The sequence below is a fragment of the Bos indicus genome, chromosome 8 (assembly GCF_029378745.1).
Source record: "Bos indicus isolate NIAB-ARS_2022 breed Sahiwal x Tharparkar chromosome 8, NIAB-ARS_B.indTharparkar_mat_pri_1.0, whole genome shotgun sequence".
Taxonomy (NCBI): Eukaryota; Metazoa; Chordata; class Mammalia; order Artiodactyla; family Bovidae; genus Bos; species Bos indicus.
This window is the reverse complement of record NC_091767.1, coordinates 102,300,960-102,321,456: the sequence shown is the minus strand read 5'-3', so window position 1 is coordinate 102,321,456 and position 20,497 is coordinate 102,300,960. Positions and strand designations below refer to the sequence as shown.

At 48.2% G+C, this 20,497-nt stretch overlaps 2 protein-coding genes across 6 annotated transcripts in view; one reads left to right on the top strand and one right to left on the bottom strand.

Annotated features, from left to right (window-relative positions):
- FKBP15 (FKBP prolyl isomerase family member 15) overlaps positions 1–2,007 on the top strand; it is a 57,079-nt gene extending 55,072 nt beyond the window's left edge. For all 4 annotated transcript variants that reach the window (XM_019966742.2, XM_019966740.2, XM_070795304.1 and 1 more), the window contains one exon: positions 1,368–2,007. In XM_019966742.2, the coding sequence (XP_019822301.2) occupies positions 1,368–1,445 (78 nt within the window). In that variant the 3' untranslated portion in view covers positions 1,446–2,007. The remainder of the gene's footprint in view (positions 1–1,367) is intronic.
- Positions 2,008–4,015: 2,008 nt separating this feature from the next.
- SLC31A2 (solute carrier family 31 member 2) lies at positions 4,016–12,440 on the bottom strand. Of its 2 annotated transcripts, none has more exons than XM_019966745.2 (4): positions 12,303–12,440; positions 8,389–8,455; positions 6,127–6,316; positions 4,016–5,066 (listed from the first exon to the last, which is right to left on the bottom strand). In XM_019966745.2, the coding sequence occupies exons 1-4, from the start codon at positions 12,306–12,308 to the stop codon at positions 4,898–4,900; spliced, it is 432 nt and encodes a 143-aa protein (XP_019822304.1). In that variant the 5' UTR covers positions 12,309–12,440; the 3' UTR covers positions 4,016–4,897. The 2 variants fall into 2 exon arrangements, with proteins under 2 accessions (XP_019822304.1, XP_019822305.1); XM_019966746.2 differs by lacking the exon at positions 12,303–12,440 and adding an exon at positions 11,146–11,384.
- Between the last annotated feature and the right edge of the window lie 8,057 nt (positions 12,441–20,497).

Here is a 20,497-nt window from a genome sequence, read left to right as displayed (position 1 = left end):
GACCAGAACCCTTCTCTCTTGCCTATGTTCCCCGGGAAAGCGCACTGGTTCCTCTATTGGCCTTTCTTCCCAAGAATTACATTTTCATTTGAGAGTTCTGAATATGAACAAAAAGCCAATTGAGTATCTCAAGTGACTGTCCTATATATGGATGGAGTTTTCTGACTTTAGCAGAACATTATTGGTGTTAATACTAATACCATCAAGTTAATGTCTGTTTTTTGGGTACTCTGAAAACTATAGACATTTAATCTTCTGCCAGTTCAGTGAAATGTAGGCACTTTTATTCCATTTTGTAGAAAGAAGGCCACGGCTCTGGAACATTAAATGGCTGATCCAAGGTTCTGTAGTGGTACATGCACACCAGAACCTCAGCTGGAACAAAACAGAAGCAGTGAGCCACATTTTAAGATCGCATACCATCAGAGTTTCGAGATCACTTAACTGATGCCCAGGGAGAGGTTCGAGGTCTGTTAGTTGGGGGTGGAGATGGAATTAGCCCAGGGACCTCTGACCACATCACACCGCCTTCCTTTGGCTGGCCCTGGGAAGTCCGATCCCGGGCCAGAGTAGTTCACCAGAGCAGAAGGTACCTTACTTAGTAGAGAACACTCGGGAGTGCCTGTCTCTAGCGTCAGTCCCAGCAACCCATAGGATTGTCCCTGCCAGTCTAGAGGGAAAAGGCCAGAGGCTCAAGTCACGAAAAGTGGGGAGAGTTTCCTCTGGCTCGTTAATCCCCCTTATCCTCCTGCCTGATGGGAGGGAGGGAGGGAGGTGCCAGTGATACCAGGGATATGAGCCTACATTCCTGGGTTTTCCTCATCTTGGGATTCTCCACTTGGTAGGGCGGCCAAGACTTTAAATTCGACTCTCTCTCAAATGGTGGGCCCACGTCCAGAGCCAGGTAGGCTACCTCAGGCCACAACAGCGTTTTTTCAAATGTGACTGTACTCTTCCCAGCTTCCTTCTTCCTGTGTTTTCTGCCCTGAGGGCAGCTCTGCTTCTCTGTTTCCTTATCCTGCTCCCCCTTCCTTTTCCCACACAAAATGTGTAAGTTACCACATGCGAGAAAACCTGTCCAATCAATACATGTGTTTCTCAAATAAATGACAAAACGAGCCAAACGAAGTTGGTCTTCTTGTCTCCGTGTTGAAAGATTGCCTCCCTTCTCTGACTGCTTGTCTCAGCTTTTCCGGAAGCCTGGGGTTTGCTGGCCTCAGGGTTCGTCCCTTCAGTTAAACCCTCACCAGCAGTCTCCTTTCCAGCCTGGAGCTGGGAAAGATGCTGGTCACTTCATCTTGCACAGGCGGGAAGTCCATCTGGTGCAGGGACAAGTGAGGACTGACTACTCTTTCCTGTCTTGTCAGAGCATGAAGGGACGCCCGCCCCCAACACCCCTTTTTGGAGATGATGACGATGATGATGACATTGACTGGCTGGGATGAAGACCCAGGAAACCGGTGCAAAGGTTTCTCTACCAACCCTTCCCTAGGCGTGATTTTGCACAGCCAGCGCTGGCTTTAGACAAGCCACGGGGTGAGGTGAAGGTGAGCACACTGAGGACAGTAGTTCAGATGCCTGAGCTGGCCCACCTCCGAGCCCCCGCCTGACCTGGTGAAGCAGCGTGGGACCCTGTCTTCAGAACACTGGGGTTGGCAGCAGCCTGCCCTGGTCCTGCCTCAGAGTCCCCCATGGAGAAAGGGCTGGGGGGCTCCCCTCCAGCGAGTCCCTGTGAAAGTCGTGCCCTCTCCCAAGCTTTTTATTCTCTGAACTCCCAGACTGACCTGCCTCCCAGTGCTCAACTGTGTCCCAGCGCCAGTACTGTCCCCTGTGGTGAGGTCTCCCTGGTAGAGCTGGTAGAGGGTAAAGTACCCCATCTAAACCCAGTTAACAGCCTTGCCTGCAGTCCTGGGACATATATCTTTTCTCTGCCTTAAATCTGATATAAGAGGTCAATGAATATTTGAAATTAACAGAACAAAAATAAATGTCTGCAATGAAACCTGACTCAAGCTTTTGGGGTGAAATCGAATCTGGTTCCAAGAGCAGTCTGTGCCCTCTGGGAATGTGAGGGTAGGGGCTGTAACAGATCTAGGTTTGTTAACATGTGTGAAAGCACTGTGACACGCTTCCTTTGTACTTAACCCTGGAACTGTTAGGCTTTCCGATCACTGTCCCACTGTGCTTTCGGGCTCAGGGCTCAGGGTTAGGACCAGTCCCGTCGCCCACTGACTCCTGCAGGTCCTACACCCTAGGGAGCCAGGCAGAGAAGGTGGGGAGGGTCCCTGTGTCACCATCCCTAGGGAGCCCGGCAGAGAAGATGGGGAGGGTCCCTGTGTCGCCATCCATCGTGGATGGCACCTGAGAGACCGAGTCTTCACTTGAAGAGCAGCTTCCATTTCCTCTGATTTCAGGCCCAGGACTAATGCAGGGAACAGTAGTGAGAAAATATTCACGGTCATTTTACTTATTTCAGCGTTTTCCAAAGACCATGTAAGCAGTCTTTTAAAAGTAGAATAACTTTAATAAAAATGTTCCCTGATTTTAAATGTTTATAAGATAGGAACCCAGATTCCACTCCATCTCACCTGCCAATCAGACGTATCCTTTTTGATGATAGCTTTGAGCCTGTCTTCCATCTGTGGGCCTGGGAGGCCTAAGAACTACCATTTACTAAACTCTGTTGTTTAACAAGTAGGCGCTGTTGTGGGGCACTTTACCCAGACTGTCTCATCTCCAGCGGCCCTCACAGAAGATATTTATCCTCCTTTTATAGAGGAGATTGAGGCTTAGAGAGGTAAAGTCACCCGTCCAACCTTGCATAGCTAGGAAGCGACAGAACGGGGATGCAGATCCTGGCCGTGGGATTCTGAAGCCAGGGCTCTTGGCCAGCCCAGCAGCATTTGTCCTGGGTTGAGGGAGGAGGGCAGTGTTGTATGTCAGAAATACAGGCTCCTGGGCCCCACCCCAGGTCCCCTGAAACAGAATTTCCGTCCTGTTAGGGTGAAATACACACAGATAGACTTTTCAGTCTCCACTGTCTGCATTCACACCCTTGCTCCACTGGGTGCCGTGTGGCCGAAGCCAGTTACTGCCTCAGCCACAACCCTCATGCCAGGGAGCCTGACCACTTATTAGCTGGGTGACTATTTAGCTGCCTTAGCTTCCTCATCTGCAACAAGGGCAGAAATACTTTCGTGGGAATTAAATGAGTTAATACCGTAAAGTGCTTAGAACACTGCCTGTCTGGCACGTAATAAGTATTATATAGGTGTTTGTTAAAAACAAAAATTCGAGTAGAGAAAATACCACCTTTTATGGCTTGACTCTGAGGACCGTTGAAATGCCTACTTAACCTGGCCATATAATCCATTTCTCCAGACAGTAGATTTTTTAAAAAGCCCTCCATGCTGTGAAAGCCTCAACTGTATTTAAAGAGACCATCAAACAAAAGAGGCTGCTGATCACCTATGGAGATGATCTCAGCAGTGCCTCAGGGCAGGGGAGGGGCCTTAGCTGGACAGAGAAGTGGATGCCTGACCGTCCAACTCCAAGACAGCAAATCTTAACACCTGTTGTGACACTGAGCAGCTTTCCAGCTCCCTGCTTCTTGTGGGGAGAATACACGGATCAGTACTGAAGGCGTCACGTCCTATACTTTCTGTTTGAGCTCTTATTGTAACTTTTAAAAAGTGGCTTTGGTATGTTTTTGCTTCTGCCCTCAGGGAGAGAAGGTGCTAATAATGGTGCTGACATGGGTGTTTAGAGTCCATGTGACAGTTCTTTTTCTAATCATTATTTGTTACATGAACAGAAGAGTGGCTTGTTGAGTAGGCTGGCACTGAGGGTGTCTGCTGAGGGAACAGCCTTTCGGGGCTGGGTTTGTGGAGCACAGAGTTGTCTTCATGGGAGACAGACAGACTCAGGCCTTGGGCAGCCCTACTCAGCTCCCGCAGTTGCTCTCAGGGTTCCGTGAGCTTGCTGTTTGAATGAGGAGAAACAGAAGACAGTCACAGACTATTTAAAAATATATATTTATTAAAATAATTTCGTTTTTAATTCTCAAAGCTTCAGACCATCTTTCCTCTCGCCCATGAGGTACTTGAATGTAGACATTACAGTAGACAGCAGTGATTTTCTCTCCCTGGGTCTATTTTTTCCTTTTCTTTAAAGCGAAAAGGTTCAATATGTGTAGAGCCCCCACCTAACTCTACTAATGTAAGGCTTTGGCTTGATGGCTTATTACATCTTCAGTTGACACGCCCTGTGGCTTACTCACTATTGGAACGAATCATGTTTCCCCACCAGATCACTATGGGTGAGCAGTAAGTAATAAATAGAAAACATCAGTATTGAATATTACTCAGTGAATTCTTGGTTTTGCATTAGGGGGAGGATCAGGATAAGATTAAGGCCATGAAGAGCTCCCCGCCCCGACACCTAAAGCTATTTAACTGTCACCTTCCCACGGCAGTGCCATCCCATGGGAGGAGCTCACTGTATTCGGAGGGTAGGTCACAGCCCTGGTAAGGATCCTACTTCTTTGCCTTTAGTCAGCTGTCACTTACTCTCCCCCCAAGAGAGGGAAAGGGGTCCTAGCAAATGCTGCCATGGTTATGAAATCTGCCCCAGGTGCTGGTCTCCATCCCACCTCCTGTCACAGCAGCCTTCTTAAAGGCACAGAAAGACTTCGCCAGGGCCCTCTGCAGCCTGGCTGAGGAGCAGCAATGGCCTCAGAACTCCAGGGAGCAAGCGCTGGCTTCAGCCGAAAGTTTCCATGAGCTGGCAATGCCTTGAGAACAGCCAGCTGAAAAAACAGACGTGGGGCGGGCAGTTCAAGGTCTGGAACGAGGCGCCCCAGGTCCTTCCGGCCCCCAGAGCCCTCACCCTCAACCAGCTAAGTCATGCTGAGAAGTGGGTAGGCCAGGTAGTAGCCCACACCTGAGCCCAGGACCACGCCGAAGAAAATCCAGGTGTTATAGGACATGACCGCCAGCATCACGAAGTAGCCAACGACCACCTGAGCGACATGGAGCAGAGACTGGCCGAAGTGACACAGAAACCACCTAGATGAACAGGAACGCCCAGTTAATGCCGGCCGCGAGCTGGAAGCTAGGAGTTGGTGTCAGGGAGTGGAAAGAGCAACCGAGGTATAGGACTAGCTTCTTTATAATCCGTATGCTTAACCCAGGAGATTTATTTTTAAGGAGACATGTCAGAAACCAGTGATAGAGAAGGGAAGAGGGACTTGTACAAGGAGTTTGGGATAATCATTTCTCCACCACACTGAGCTCTGAGTTTCCCAGTATCCAGGGCAAAAAGGGAAAATGTGTGATCAACCACATCTGACAAAGGATTACACAAAATCATCAGTAAGGCAGACTCCCCCCCCGCCCACCCGAATCAATTGTGAGCTGTGAAAGGAAGTATTACAATGGAAAGAGCATGGACCCTGGTAACATCAATTTCTAGCTCTGCCACGTGCTAACTGTGGCTCAGCATAAGCGTCTTAACCTCTCTGAACTGAAATGTCCTCAGCAGTAAAACATATATTAGTAAGACCCATATGAAAACACCTCCCTTGCAGTGGGTTTGTGACTGTTTGAGGCCCCCGCCTAAGGAGCAGACAGACACAGTTAACACAGCCAGTGCTGCAGAGAGGACAGAATGGGGATCCCCAGTGGCTATCAGAATGGGGAGGGAAGGAAGGAGCAAGAGGTTGCCCTCTACCAAGCTGGTACACTGCTAACCACAAATTTTTTTTATCATTTATATAGGAAGAGCTGCAGGTACCATCTTGGGTTTGGAAGCCTTAGTGACCTAAGAAAACCTGCTGTGGTTTGGGGTGGGCTGAATGGACACCCTTGCTGGACTGAGGCTTGCACCGGAGTCAGGAAGATTGGAGCCTCCCACGTGGCTGCTCAGAGAGCCCCAGCCTGGGTATCAGGACACCTGGCTGTAGTCCGCAGCACCGCTAACTAACTGGAAGCGCTTGGGCAAGTTCTGGTCCGTCCCTGGGCCTCAGTTCCCTTGGATGAAGTGGGGCTAAGTGTCCTGCGGGTCCAGCCTACCTCTCAAGGTGAGTGTGAGCACTCTGCCTGTTGCCCCCCACCCCACTTCTGTTACCTGAGAGGGCTTCTGCTGACAGGCAGGGAGTCTGAGCTTGAAGAATCCTGGTCTGCTGCTTCAATAAGCTGCTGGCTTGTGGGGATGGACAGGTTCATCAGGGCCTGGTAGAGCAGCCTGGCTTTGCCAACCTTGATGCTTTCATACAACACAGCCAGAAGCAGGATGACCAACACGGAAAGGGCCATGCCTGTCAAAGGAGACTGAGTTACAGAGCCCAGCCAGGCAAACACTGCTCCCCTTCTGGCAGCTTTGCTGGGGACTTGGCACAAGTGGGGAAGGGCACCTCCCCCCACCCTCCCTCTGAATCCATTCCTCCTCCCTTCCCCTCGCATCTTCTTCCCCACTCTTGCTGGGCTCAGAACTCCTGTCTCTTTCCCCTTCCAGCCCATTGTTGGTAGAAGTGGCCTGCAGGAGTGTGGCTTTGAGCTCAGCAGGAAAAGCCACCTGGCAAAGCCCGGGGTGGGTGGGGGGCGGTGGCGGGGAGCATGCCCAACGGCCCACCGCCCCCAGCTGCACCCCAGCAGGCAGCACTGCGTCCTCTGAACACGGTGCATGGGTTCCCTTTAGTTTACGGAGGTCCACCTTATTTCTGTGGCTTCATAAGGTCTGTGAAAGATTAGATTCTCCAGAGATGGCCGCCTCGCTCTATCCCACCCCACATGCTCTTCTTACAGTGGCAGCATTCCTGCCATCAAGGGGTGGCATCTGTGTTCCCTCCCCTTTAGTCCCAGAAGACCTCTGGGACTGCCTCAGCCAATAAAGGTGGAAACGATGCTCTCTGACTTCCAAAGCTAGGTCTTAAAAACTAGGCTTTTTTTTTTTTTTCTTTACCTTGTTCTCGCTTTCTCCCTTTTTTCCCCTACCTTTTTCTCTTGGGACACTCACTCTGGGAACCCAGCCACCCTGCCATGAGGACTTCAGTCAACAACCCCTGCTGAGGTCCTAGCTAACAATCAGCATCAATTTTGATTAATACCTGTAGTGATGGGCGTTTGGGCTTCTTCCAGTCCATTTTTATTCATTTTTTCATGGTACTCAACACAATTTATTGAATGAATAAATTAAGAACTAAGAATTGACATATCCAAAACACAGCAATTTTTAAATTGTTTTACTTTTATTTATTTAAATTATTTTTTAATTGAAGGATAGTTGCTCTACAGAATTTTGTTGTCTTCTGCCATTAAGTGGCATTGTTTTAAATGGACCTGAGCTCTATAGAATTGGATTGTTCATAATCTTTGCCACTATCATTGCTGATCTAAGAACAGTCCTCTTACCACTTTTATTTTACAATCTGCCTACCAAGCTAGAGTTAACAAAATCACATGTCCTATTTCAAAGTAACTTTTTGAGAAACATGTATTATTTCTGTTAACAGAGGTAATAACAGACTTGGTAACTAAACAGAGCTACTCAACTAGGAAACAAGGCTCCTGCTCTGTTTCTTTGTTCTGTCTGTTATGTTACAGTGCCTTTCATAGTCTATTCCCCAGGTTGTAGGTAGGTACATTGTGATCACAGCAATTTCCATCCATAGGTTGCCAGCAGAGATTATAAGCTCAGAAATTAAAAATGGTGAAAGCCTGAAGAAAACAAGTATGAGTCAGGTCTAACACATATAGGGGGAGAAAGTATAAAGAGCTGGAGAGAGATAGAAGGATCAGAGAAAATGGGCAGATGGGAGACGTGGACTCTTCACAGAGACAACTGGATCCCTGGGGTGAAAGCTCTGGTCTCAGCAGTCTATTTTTAACATGTAAGTACTTAAGTGGAAACACAACTCCATCATGATTTAGTGTCTGACTCTGCCTTTTCAAGTCAAAGGAATACTCGTCTCTTTCAAATTTATGTCTCATTTGAGGTCAAAGGCTGCAGCAGCTACTCTGGGCTGACACTAGACAATGAACCCCTGTATGAAGGAGGTGCTAGGAGGCAACAAGAGGACCTGATCTAGTTCTGGCTCTGATGCACACTATGTGTCCCTGGACAAGTCTTTCCCCCTCTCTGGGTGTCCGTTCCTTCCCCGTATTGGGGAAAGCTGCACCCTCGTGCCTCTCTCTCGGCCTCACAAAGAGCTCTTTGCAGTCTGAAGGGCAGAGATTCCAAATGGAATTACAAATGCAAAGTTACCACTCAATATTTATGCAAGAAGAGTCAGGCTCCCGAAAACGTTCACAGAGCACAACAATAATGAGAACCTGGGTTCCCACTGCCTGGAGGTACTCAATCTACAAGTCTGGGCTTCCCAGTTCTTACCTGTGGGACTATGGACGCTCCAGAAATCAAAGAGAAGCACTGCCTCATCTGAGAAGATGAAATGCATCTGAAAGAGAAGGGACCGCATCAGAGGGGGCTTAGGGCAGTGGAAATCATGTTCCCGATTGCTCTCCAGAAACCTCTTCTAAAGGCCCAGGAAAACAAAGTCACTGGATTTAAGTGCTGCAAAGGCCATTAGAAGCCATCAGAGCCAACTGAAGCCAGACAGGGCAGGGAATTGCCCAGGGTCCCACAGTGGGTGAGCGGTAGAGCTAGAATTGAGCTGGCCTGTCGCAGGTAGGGGCCTCCCTGGTGACTCAGATGGTAAAGAATCTGCCTGCAATGCGGGAGGCCTGGGTTTGATCCCTGGGTTGGGAAGATCCCCTGGAAGAAGGTATGGCAACCCACTCCAGTATTCCTGCTTGGAGAATCCCCACAGAGGAGCCTGGCAGGCTACAGTCCATAGGGATGCAAAGAGTTAGACATGACTGAGCGACTGAGCACAGCACAGTTCCCGGTAGAAGTAAGGTGCTTGGGGGTGCCTGTCCTCACTGGGCCAACCAGTCACAGTGCTCTCAGTCATGCAGAGATGACTCCTTTGTGCCCTTGAAAGGCAATGAGGACATGCTAGGCTGAGGACTGACTGCTTCTTCTTACCCCCAGGGCCCCAGCCATTCTGTTCCAGCAGTGCGTATCAGGGATGAGCCCAGGGTCAGCTGTCTTCAGTGTGTACTGCACACCTGTTCACCCAAAATTCACTGAACAGTTGCTGAGCCTAATCCCGTGCCCAGCATTATGGAGAGAGGTTAATGTGTCTGCCCTTGACAAGCTCAGTCTTACAGAAAGAATGAAGGTAGAAGCGAAGAGCACGCAGCATCTGTCTGAAGGCTCTTCTCAAAGAGCAGCTGGTCCACCCTGTGTTCTGGGTGGCATCAAGAGCTTTGCATATAATATCTCACTTCACCACAATCTTCTATGCGGCAGGGCCAATTAGGTCCATCGTATAAGAAAGAAAACAGGGAATTGGGCTCTGAAAAGTAATTTGCTGAAGGTCACAAAGCTAGTAGTAATAAGTTGGCAGAACTGGGATTCAAACCTGAGTCTAGTTAGATGCCAAAGCCCCAACCATCTATGCTGCCTCTCAGTGACCAAGAGAAGAGGACAAGATGGGAACTGAGTGGGATTCTAAATGCCTGCATCAAGCTTAATGATTGGCAAGATTAAAGCCAGAGAAATCAATCAGTTCACACTCTCAAGGAAGGGGTGTTTCCCTCTTGTCACCAGGTAAGACCTCAACCAGCAGAAGCACTGTCAGTGCCCAACCATAGCTAAGCAGATCCTGGCTGAGTTGGGATCAGTTGGTGGAAGACTTCGCCTTCAAAGACAATGGCCAAACATTAGAATCTTCAAATGCCAGAGTGACAAGCGTCCTCAGAAACTTTTTTAAATTGAGACGTAATTGACAAATAATGTATTTGTTTCAGGTGTACAACAGGATTCCATATATGTGTATATTGCAAAATGGTCACCACAAGAAGTCTAGTTAACGTCCATCATGACAATGTTTCTTTCTCGTGATAAGAACTTTAAAGATCTACTCTTAGCAACCTTCAAATCTACAGTTCTGTATTAACTAGTCACCATGCTATTGTATCTCCAGAACATCTTCTCAGAGAATTTTTAGTCACCTGTTTTTCACCTTTTTTCCCCACAGAACACTGACAAATAAAATCTTCCTTGTAACTCCATGGTATAAAACACAGGGCTTTTGGTGAAGAGGGGAGAGAGGTCTGAGCTCTGCTGAAATTCAATGTGAAAAACATTGATCTGGTCCGATTCTAGTCCCTTTCTAACCACTTCTCATGTGCAGATGGGTAAAAGGAGTTCCAAAAGGGGAAAGGATTTGTCCAAAACCTCGTAAGATGAAAACTGAAACCTAGACAGTCTTTTAAAAATTATGTTGAATAATTTTAAAATAGCTTTTTATGTCCCAAATATGAAAGTGATACTTGCTTAATGGAAAAAGCTGAAACAGTACCAAAAAGAAAGTAAAAAATTATTTTGAGTCCTACTACCCAGAGATACCCTATGTCACGATTTCAAAAAGAGGAGGCAAAATGTTCACAAAAAATTGATATGCAAAAACAAATAGGTACAGGTAATCCTGTGAAACTGCATTTACACTGGAATTGCACTCATGGAATTTCAGAAGCCTACAGCACCATCTCTGCAGGTGGAGTGAGGTGTGACACCTTGACCCCCACTCCAAGTTCATTTGATAAAGCAGCTGGCATGACTGGAATATCCCCTGTGGCTAATTAATCAGAGAGGTTCCATAACTGGGTTCCTTCTGTCATCCTTAGGCTTGGGTCAGCTATCTTGGGGACCCCAAACAGTTTTTGCAGTAGATCAGAACACCCCTGAGAGCTGTGCCAGGGGTGCAGGGGCTGGAGACAAATGAGGCAAGTCCTTGACCCCCAAGGAGCAACTGTTTGTTAGAGGAGAGGGAGTGAACAAATAGTACAAAGAGGTTTATGTATTCAGCAAGGGGGAGGCCTGTGGAGGCTGGGGGTACTGGGGACAGAAGATGCCTGGAAGACACCTAACCCAGCCAGGGAGGCAGGTGGCTAGGACGTCTTCTGAAGCAGGAAGCAGTCAGGGAAGATGGACAGTGCAGGTTTTCCAAGCCACAAGTGTCCTTACAGAGCGTCCACCCCACTGGGGAGTGAGGGGCCCGAGGGAGGGACAAAGACTCACCTCTCTCGCTTTTTCACCCGTGAAAAAGATTCAAATCAGCACACCCTGACTTGGAGCTGCAGTTTTCAGTCAAAGAGCCCTGTGGTCCGACACTCAAGGGGCGGGCCTCTCCAGTTTCACAGCTTTGGATAAACCAGGGCCTCCAGTAGCTAAATTATCTGTGTCTGGTTCAGGGCCCCACCCTGTGGGGAGGGGCTACGGGGAAAATGACAGCAATCACGGGACTTGGTTCTTCTTTATTTTCTCATTTGGAGTTACTCACACTTTGAGAATCCCAAGGACAGAGGAACCTGGAAAACTACCGTCCATTGCCTCGCAAAAGAGTTCGACACTACATAGCAACTAAACAACAACAAGTGCCCTCATTTATAAGCCAAAGAGTTCAGGGGCAGATTAAGGTCCCAGTCCTATCACTGCCCGGCTGGGGAACTTTTCATATAAACCCTTCCCATCTGTTTCCCCTTTTAGAGGGCCGTCGGGAGTTGGGTGGGTGCGTTTGACTAAAAGACCTGCGTTGGCTTCCTGAATCTTCAATTCTATGACATTCTTCCTGGAGGAAGAAAACTGTGTACATGATTTATTCGTAGACCGAAGAGTTTGCAAGCTGTCAATTCTCTCCAGCTCAGGTGAACTCTACCAAGAAAACTAGTTTATCTGAAATGCTATTTCTAACCCAAGTGTAAGAGGATGGAAAGTGGCAAGGTCTGTTTCTTTGTTTTTTCTCCGAAAGAATCAGATCACGAACTTGCGAAGGCAGGGAACCGCCCCGGGGGTGTGTGTACGCGCGCCCAGCCGCCGGCTGAAACGCTCCGAGAATTCCCTCCTCATGGGCGTCTCCCCGCAATCTCCCCCAAGTCACCGCGCCCAGAGCAGGGGGAGGCCCCGCCCCGCTGTCTTCACCCAGCGCACCCCGACCCTCATCCGCGCCACACCAGCGCGTAGTGACTGCTAGTCAAGCTGGACTGACTCCCAGCCGGAGGAACAAATAAAAAACCCCAAAGCCCCGGCCAGCTCTCCTGTTCCCGATGTTGACACAGCTGCCAGCACACCCCCTTCACCGCCGGGGGCGGCGGGCACCGCGGGATGCCCGGGGTCGCCTGCTCCAGGGTCCCAGCGCCCACCCCGCGTCCGCTCCTCCAGGAGGCGCCCGGACTCACCGCCATGGTGAGCGTGCTGGGCGGCCGGGCGCCGTGGCCGCGTCTGCTCGCTCGGGACTGGGGCTCCGAGCCCGGACAGCCGCGGCGATCGCGACCGGGGCTGCGCGGTCACGTGGTCCGGGCGAGGCGCGCGCGCGGGCGCCTGGGACTTGTGGTCCCCAGAGTGCTCCCCGCATCCTTGGGCGCACCCACCGGCCGGACCTCCTGCCGAGCTCCAAGAAGGGAGCGGAGCCGGCCTCTGGGCCAGAGCCGCCAGCACAGCGGGGTCCCTTCTGCCTTCCCTTTGGGCCCCTTCCTGTTTTGCACTTGACTTGTCTTCCAATTATCATAAAAGGATTTATTGCTTGTTATAATAAACAGCTTAACACCTGTTAAGTCCATCTTCTGGACGTGATAACAAGAAGTTAGAAGTAAATTAAAGAAATTATGCCCCAAGCTTTTCATGTAACCATCCTTCTTCTTTTTCTTCTTCTTGTCTTTTCCAATCTGAAATGAAAAGCAATACACGGTTGTAATTTTAATTCGTATTTCTTTAATAACTAGGATGGTAAACTTTCTTCTTATTGGTGTAGCCGTTTTTCTGTATTCTCTGTCCATTTCATCCATCCTGCTTGGGGTGGGGAGAGTTTTATAGGGGATGAGGGACTTTTAACAGTATTTACTTTAAAATATATTTAGTAGCGACTTCACTTTCACTTTTCACTTTCATGCATTGGAGAAGGAAATGGCAACCCACTCCAGTGTTCTTGCCTGGAGAATCCCAGGGACGGGGGAGCCTGGTGGGCTGCCGTCTATGGGGTCGCACAGGGTCAGACACGACTGAAGCGACTTAGCAGCCGCAGCAGCAGCAACCCTTTGCCAGTCCTTCTAGGAGGCAAGTGGCTTCTTAGAGAAACCTTACCAGAGGCAGCACTAGCAGACCTTGAACCTGGAATATGACCTCATTTCAAATCCTGCGCCAACAAGAACTGGCTGCAGGACCTCCAGCTTTACATTTCTGAGCCTTGGTTTCCTGGTGGGTAAAATGGAAAGAATAATAGAAGCATGTGATAGAGCTATTGTAAGGCTTAAGTGAAGTCTTGCGTGTTAAATCCTCATCAGAGAACCTGGCAGTCAGAGCTTGCTCAAAAAATGGTAGCCATTGTCATCCTTAGTGGCAAATATTTCCGTTCTGTTGTAACTGAACAGGATCTGGTGGTTCCTTCCTGGGACTGACCCTCCCCACCTCCTCTGCCTGCTTCATCTTTGTAGAAAAGTTCGTCTCCTAAGTCTCTCCTGAGCCACAAAAACCTGACTCAAGAATTATTGACTGAAAGGGTGAACATGTAGTGACAAAAATTGGGTACCGAGTCAGAAGAAACTGGTAAGAACTTAAAAAATAAATGGGCCATATGGCAGTCACAGAATCTTATGTTCCTTCCTGAAGTATCTAGATAACAGTATCTGATGCAAATTTCCTGAGTTGTTTTACAGATGCTAAAACCCACCAAATAGAAGAAGTTAACGTTAGGTGACCGTGAGTGTGTAACCCCCAGACCTCCTGGAGCCTGAGGATTAATGTTGTTGACCCCTGTGACACCATCCTGTTACCTCACCATCAGCCAGTCAGAGAACTGTGCACAAGCTGATCACACACCCTGCAACTGCTCTCCCTCACCTGGTCTTTAAGAATGCTTCCCCAAAGGGACTTCACTGATGGTCCAATGGTTAAGACTCTGCCTTGCAATGCAGTGGACATGGGTTTGATCCCTGGTTGGGGAACTAAGATCCCACATGCTATGGAGCAACTAAACCAGAATGCTGTAGCTACTGAACCTGTGCTCTACAACCCGTGTGTCACAACTAGAGAGGAAAGATCCTACATGACACATGGAAGACCTTGCATGCCGTAACTAAGATGCAATACAGACAAATAAATAACTTTTTTTTTAATGCTTCCCTGAAACCCGTTAGGGATTTTGAGTCCTTTTGAGCATTACCTGCCCTGTTCTCCATGCTCAGCCCTGCAATAAACCTTTCTCTGCTCAAACTCTGACACTTTGGTTTGTTTGGTTTCACTGTGCTCCAGGTGCATGAACTTGGGTTCGACAACACTATGAGAGGAAGTCCCTTCAGAGGTCAAGCCACTTGCGCAGGGTCACACAGCTTCTAAGGGCCTCAGTCTGAAAGATAGTGAGTGTTAAGGGAAATCAGGGGTTAGGCAGCCTCAGGGAAGAGCATGGGGCCAGCACTGTGAGGGGGTCTCAGGGGGACGGCCTCAGCTGTCAGGGATTGCCAGGCCCCATGGAGGAAGCAATGGGGAGGAGAGGTATTCTTGAAGCACATGGGCCTCTGGAGCTTGGTGATTTCGGTATAATTTCTCACCTCTCTGGGTCTCACCTGGGCAACAGAAATAAGAGGACTTAACCTTCACACTAGCAGGCTCCCATGTACTCCCCAACCTTCCATTGAAGGATTTTCAACACAGCTTTATTCATTTGACTATTTTTGTTGGCTTTGTTACAATCTGATGAACTTCACACTTAGTTCTCACTTCCTCATGTGTGTTATGATTATAACAGTCCTAAAGTTCTAAAGTGCCCCTTTACTTCCTGAACTACCAAAGACGTCCCTCCTCTGGTGCCCAGGCAGAGAACAGAATCCCAGTTCATAAAGGTAACACCATAGATGGCCAAGCCTCAGTCCATGGCAAGAGATTCTTTCTGGATTCTGTACTAGTAGGCTCCCCTTCTGAGAAACAGCAGAGAATCTGCCCTTGTCTTTCCAGCACACACCTACAGCCCCAGGACAGGACAGAATCCCTGGTCAGAAAAGACGGTGCTGCCTCAGTCATCACAGAGATCAGCCAGGACCCCTTTAAACTGGGTGCTCAGCTCATGCCTGCTCAGTTGGCGGAGGGAAAATCCAACCAGTCATTTCTCCTGTTGAGGTTCAGTAGAGGAACTTGATGTCTCATGAAAAGTCTACAAAATATTGTTTCTGCAGAATATCTGGCTTTGATGTGCAGATAAGGCTGTGTGACCCCATGGGCACTGCTATCCCTCTCTGGGCCTTTCTGGAATGGAAGACCTCTAACTGCCCCTTCATATACTAATGATCTACAGTTATAAGGCAGCTTGAGGTTGGGGTTGAATACTTTATGGCTAGGATTTTTGCCATGTAGCTTCATTCAGCTAACTTCCCTTGTTCTTCCACAAACCTCTGCTGTTATATATATACATGTAAATATGTATATATATATATATATATATATATATATATATGCTATGAGTAGCATAATGTATAACACATACATGGCAACCCACTCCAGCACTCTTGCCTGGAAAATCGACTGATTTGAATCGACTTGCCTGAAGCGACTTAGCACCAGCAGCAGCAGCAATACATAACACAACATTATGCATCTGGGCTGTGTGGCATAGGGGGGGTATGCACACTGGAGGTTGAGCAGAATATAGAGATAGAGTGTGCCTGTGTGTTTCTGTATGATGTGGACTTTGTGTTGATGAGGTTGGGAAAAGCAGGAGCCAGGCCACCAACCTGAAGTCCATGTTTAAAGCCAGGACTTTGGGACTTCCCTGGTGGGTCCAGTGGTTAAGATGCTGAGTTCCTAGTTCAGGGGGCTCAGGTTCCACCCCTGGTCAGGGAACTAGAGCCAGCATGCCACGATTAAGACCTGGTACAGCTGAATGAGTAAATAATAATAATAAAGTCAGGAATTTATTCTGTGACAAAGAACCACTAAAATTTCTTTGCCCCACTGGGCAAGGTTCCCCAATAAGGCATCAAACCCATGACCCCTGCATTTGTAACATGGATTCTTAACCACTGGACCACCAGGGAAGTTCCCCAAAGTGGTTTTTAATGTATGCTTTTCTCCCTGCAGTTTCCCTTTTCTTTCCCAAATGTCACTCTCTTAGTGAGGTCTGCTCTGATCACTGATTTAAAACTGCAATCTTTTGTATCCTTCACCAACCGTTGCCACCCACCCCTCATCTTATTCTGCTTTATTGTTTTTCCATGGCATGTGTCACTGGGTAGTAAGTATCCTGTTTATATTGGTTATCTAGTGTTTCTTTCTCTGCTCTCAAATGGAACCTCAAGAACAGGGATTTCTGTATTGTTATTCAAGAAGGCACTCCCAGTCCCTACAAGAGCTCATGTTACAACATGCACTGTCTGCTTACATTCTTTGAATGAATCAGCACACCCCAGCAGGCATGTGCTTCATTGCTTCAGAGGAAGGAAGTGGTAGAAACCAAGGCAGCCTCAGGATGGGATGGTTTTATTTCCCATGAGACTGTGGCAGGTTTGGAGAGGTTTGTGGGAGCAATTAGAAAATAATTTGTGAAGAAGCACAAGGGAAAGCAGGGATACCCTCCCCCAACCCACAGAATACCTCAGCCCAGAAGAGGGAGCTTGCAGCGAGGGGCCTCTGGGTCACCAGGGGAGGAACAGCGACAGACAAGACAGAGGGCCATGCCCCAGCTCTGGAAAAGAGCAGCGGCGAAGTCATGAGGCCTTGCAGCCCATAATAATGGTAGCAAACCCAAGCATGGCCCGTCCTCCCAAACTCACAGAGCAGGGGTGGAGAGACTACCAGTCATACCCAAATACACACAACCTGTTTCAGTTCAATTCAGTCATTCAGTCGTGTCCAACTCTTTGCAACCCCGTGGACTGCAGCACGCCAGGTTTCCCTGTCCATCACCAACTCCCAGAGCTTGCTCAAACTTCATGACCATCGAGTCAGTGATGCCATCCAACCACCTCATCCTCTGTCATCCCCTTCTCCTCCTGCCTTCAAGCTTTCCCAGCATCAGGGTCTTTTCCGATGGGTCAGTTCTTCACATCGGATGGCCAAAGTATTGGAGTTTCAGCTTCAGCATCAGTCCTTCCAATGAACACCCAGGACTGATCTCCTTCAGGATGGACTGGTTGGATCTCCTTGCAGTCCAAGGCACTCTCAAGAGTCTTCTCCAACAGCACAGTTCAAAAGTATCAATTCTTCGGCACTCAGCTTTCTTTATAGTCCAACTCTCACATCCATACATGATTACTGGTAAAACCATTTGTTGGCAAAGTAATGTCTCTGCTTTTCAATATGCTATCTAGGTTGGTCATGACTTTTCTTCCAAGAAGCAAGCGTCTTTTAATTTCATGGCTGCAGTCACCATCTGCAGTGATTTGGGAGCCCAAGAAAATAAAGTCTGTCACCGTTTCCACTGTTTCCCCATCTATTTGTCATGAAGTGATGGGACCAGATGCCATGATCTTAGTTTTTTGAATCTTGAGTTTTAAGCCAGCTTTTTTACTCTCCTGTTTCACTTTCATAAAGAGGTTTTTTTTTTAGTTCTTCTTCGCTTTCTGCCATAAGGGTTGTGTTGTCTGCATATCTGAGGCTATCAATATTTCTCCTGGCCATCTTGATTCCAGCTTGTGCTTCATCCAGCCTGGCATTTTGCCTGATATATCTGCATATAAGTTAAATAAGCAGGGTGACAATATACCAGCCTTGATGTACTCCTTTCCCAATTTGGAATCAGTCTGTTTCAGTTCAGTTCAGTTCAGTTCAGTTGCTCAGTCGTGTCCAACTCTTTTCGACCCCATGAATCGCCAGGCCTCCCTGTCCTTCACCAACTCCCAGAGTTCACTCAGACTCACGTCCATCAAGTCGGTGATGCCATCCAGCCATCTCATCCTCTGTCTCCCCTTCTCCTCCTGCCCCCAATCCCTCCCAGCATCAGAGTCTTTTCCAATGAGTCAACTCTTCCCATGAGGTGGCCAAAGTATTGGAGTTTCAGCTTTAGCATCATTCCTTCCAAAGAAATCCCAGGGCTGATCTCCTTTAGAATGGACTGGTTGGATCTCCTTGCAGTCCAAGGGACTCTCAAGAGTCTTCTCCAACACCACAGTTCAAAAGCATCAATTCTTCAGTGCTCAGCTTTCTTCACAGTCCAACTCTCACATCCATACATGACCACAGGAAAAACCATAGCCTTGACTAGACTGAAACTCCAGTACTTTGGCCACCTCATGCGAAGAGTTGACTCATTGGAAAAGACTCTGATGCTGGGAGGGATTGGGGGCAAGAGGAGAAAGGGACGACAGAGGATGAGATGGCTGGATGGCATCACTGATTCGATGGACGTGAGTCTCAGTGAACTCCAAGAGTTGGTGATGGATAGGGAGGCCTGGCGTGCTGCGATTCATGGGGTCGCAAAGAGTCGTACACGACTGAGCAACTGATCTGATCTGATCTGACTAGACGGACCTTTGTTGGCAAAGTAATGTCTCTGCTTTTCAATATGCTGTCTAGGTTGGTCATAACTTTTCTTCCAAGGAGTAAGCTTCTTTTAATTTCATGGCTGCAATCACCATCTGCAGTGATTTGGGAGCCCCTAAAAATAAAGTCTGACACTGTTTCCACTGTTTCCCCATCTATTTCCCGTGAAGTCATGGGACCAGATGCCATGATCTTCATTTTCTGAATGTTGAGCTTTAAGCCAACTTTTTCACTCTCCTCTTTCACCTTCATCAAGAGGCTTTTTAGTTCCTCTTCACTTTCTGTCATAAGGATGGTGTCATCTGCATATCTGAGGTTATTGATATTTCTCCTGGCAATCTTGATTCCAGCTTGTGCTTCTTCCAGCCCAGCATTTCTCATGATGTATTCTGCATATAACTTAAATAAGCAGGGTGACAATATACCGCTTTGACATACTCCTTTTCCTATTTGGAACCAGTCTGTTATTCCATGTCCAGTTCTAACTGTTGCTTCCTGACCTGCATATAGGTTTCTCAAGAGGCAGGTCAGGTGGTCTGGTATTCCCATCTCTTTCAGAATTTTCCACAGTTTATTGTGATCCACACAGTCAAAGGCTTTGGCATAGTCAATGAAGCAGAAATAGATGTTTTTTTGGAACTCTCTTGCTTTTTTGATGATCTAGGAGATATTGGCAATTTGATCTCTGGTTCCTCTGCCTGTTCTAAAACCAACTTGAAATCTGGAAGTTCACAGTTCACATATTGCTGAAGCCTGGCTTGGAGAATTTTGAGCATTACTTTACTAGCGTGTGAGATGAGTGCAATTGTGCGGTAGTTCGAGCATTCTTCGGCATTGCCTTTCTTTGGGATTGAAATGAAAACTGACCTTTTCCAGTCCTGTGGCCACTGTTGAGTTTTCCAAATTTGCTGGCATATTGAGTGCAGCAGTTTCACAGCATCATCTTCCAGGATTTGAAATAGCTCAACTGGAATTCCATCACCCCCACTAGCTTTGTTGGTAGTGATGCTTTCTAAGGCCCACTTGACTTCACATTCCAGGATGTCTGGCTCTAGGTTAGAGGGGGTTAAAAAGATGAGGGGCTTCCCTGGTGCCACTAGTGGTAAAGAACTTGCCTGCCATTGTAGGAGACATAAGAGACATGGGTGCAGTCACTGGGTTGGGAAGATCCCCTGGAGCAGAGAATGGCAACGCACTCCAGTATTCTTGCCTGGAGAATCCCATGGACAGAGGAGCCTGGTGGGCTAGGGTGCATAGTGTTGCAAACAGTCGGGCATGACTGAAGCAATTTAGCATGCACACATGTAAAAAGGTGAGAGGTCTTCAGGAAGCCCTGGTCTTGAGTTGTGAAGTCTTAGGAAAACATAAACAGAGGACAGGCAGGCGGGAGACAGATTCTTGGAGGGCAGCCTACCTTTCAGCCCTCTCGCTTACTCCTGTCTGGGTTGTGAATACCTTTCACCGATCAGGTCAGGCATTTAGATCAGCTTGATTCCTCCTGGGTGAGCATCAAGCAGTTACCCCTGCAGTCACTTTCTTTCTGTTTGCAAAGGCTCTTGCTGTCAATCTGGATTCTTGCAGCAGTCCAGGGGCCAGAAGGACTGATGTGGTTACCTGGATTGGCCTGGAGAGGACGGGACTTCCCAGGGTTGATAGTGAGTCGGTAGCAGACTCAGGCCCCTCAGCTTGCACCTGGTCCAGCTCTGTTAACGGTGCTGTAAACGGTTGTTACAACATGTGCAGGACGGGAGATGTGCAGGACTAACATGTGCAGGACGGGAGATGAGACCACCTCCTCCCACCCGCCCCCACCAGCTACAGTGGGAAAAGGGGCCCTAGGAAAGTGCACATATTTTACCCAAATGTACCCGAGATGCTTCCTGGGAAAACCCTAAACAGGACCTTGAGA

Bases quoted from the DNA above. Each gene is read 5' to 3' on its own strand.
- SLC31A2 (XM_019966745.2), bottom strand. The intron at 6,317-8,388 runs GTAAGAACTGGG...CTCCTTTGACAG, and splicing joins GAGCGTCCATAGTCCCACAG to GCATGGCCCTTTCCGTGTTG. The intron at 5,067-6,126 runs GTAACAGAAGTG...CTGTTCATCTAG, and splicing joins GTCAGCAGAAGCCCTCTCAG to GTGGTTTCTGTGTCACTTCG.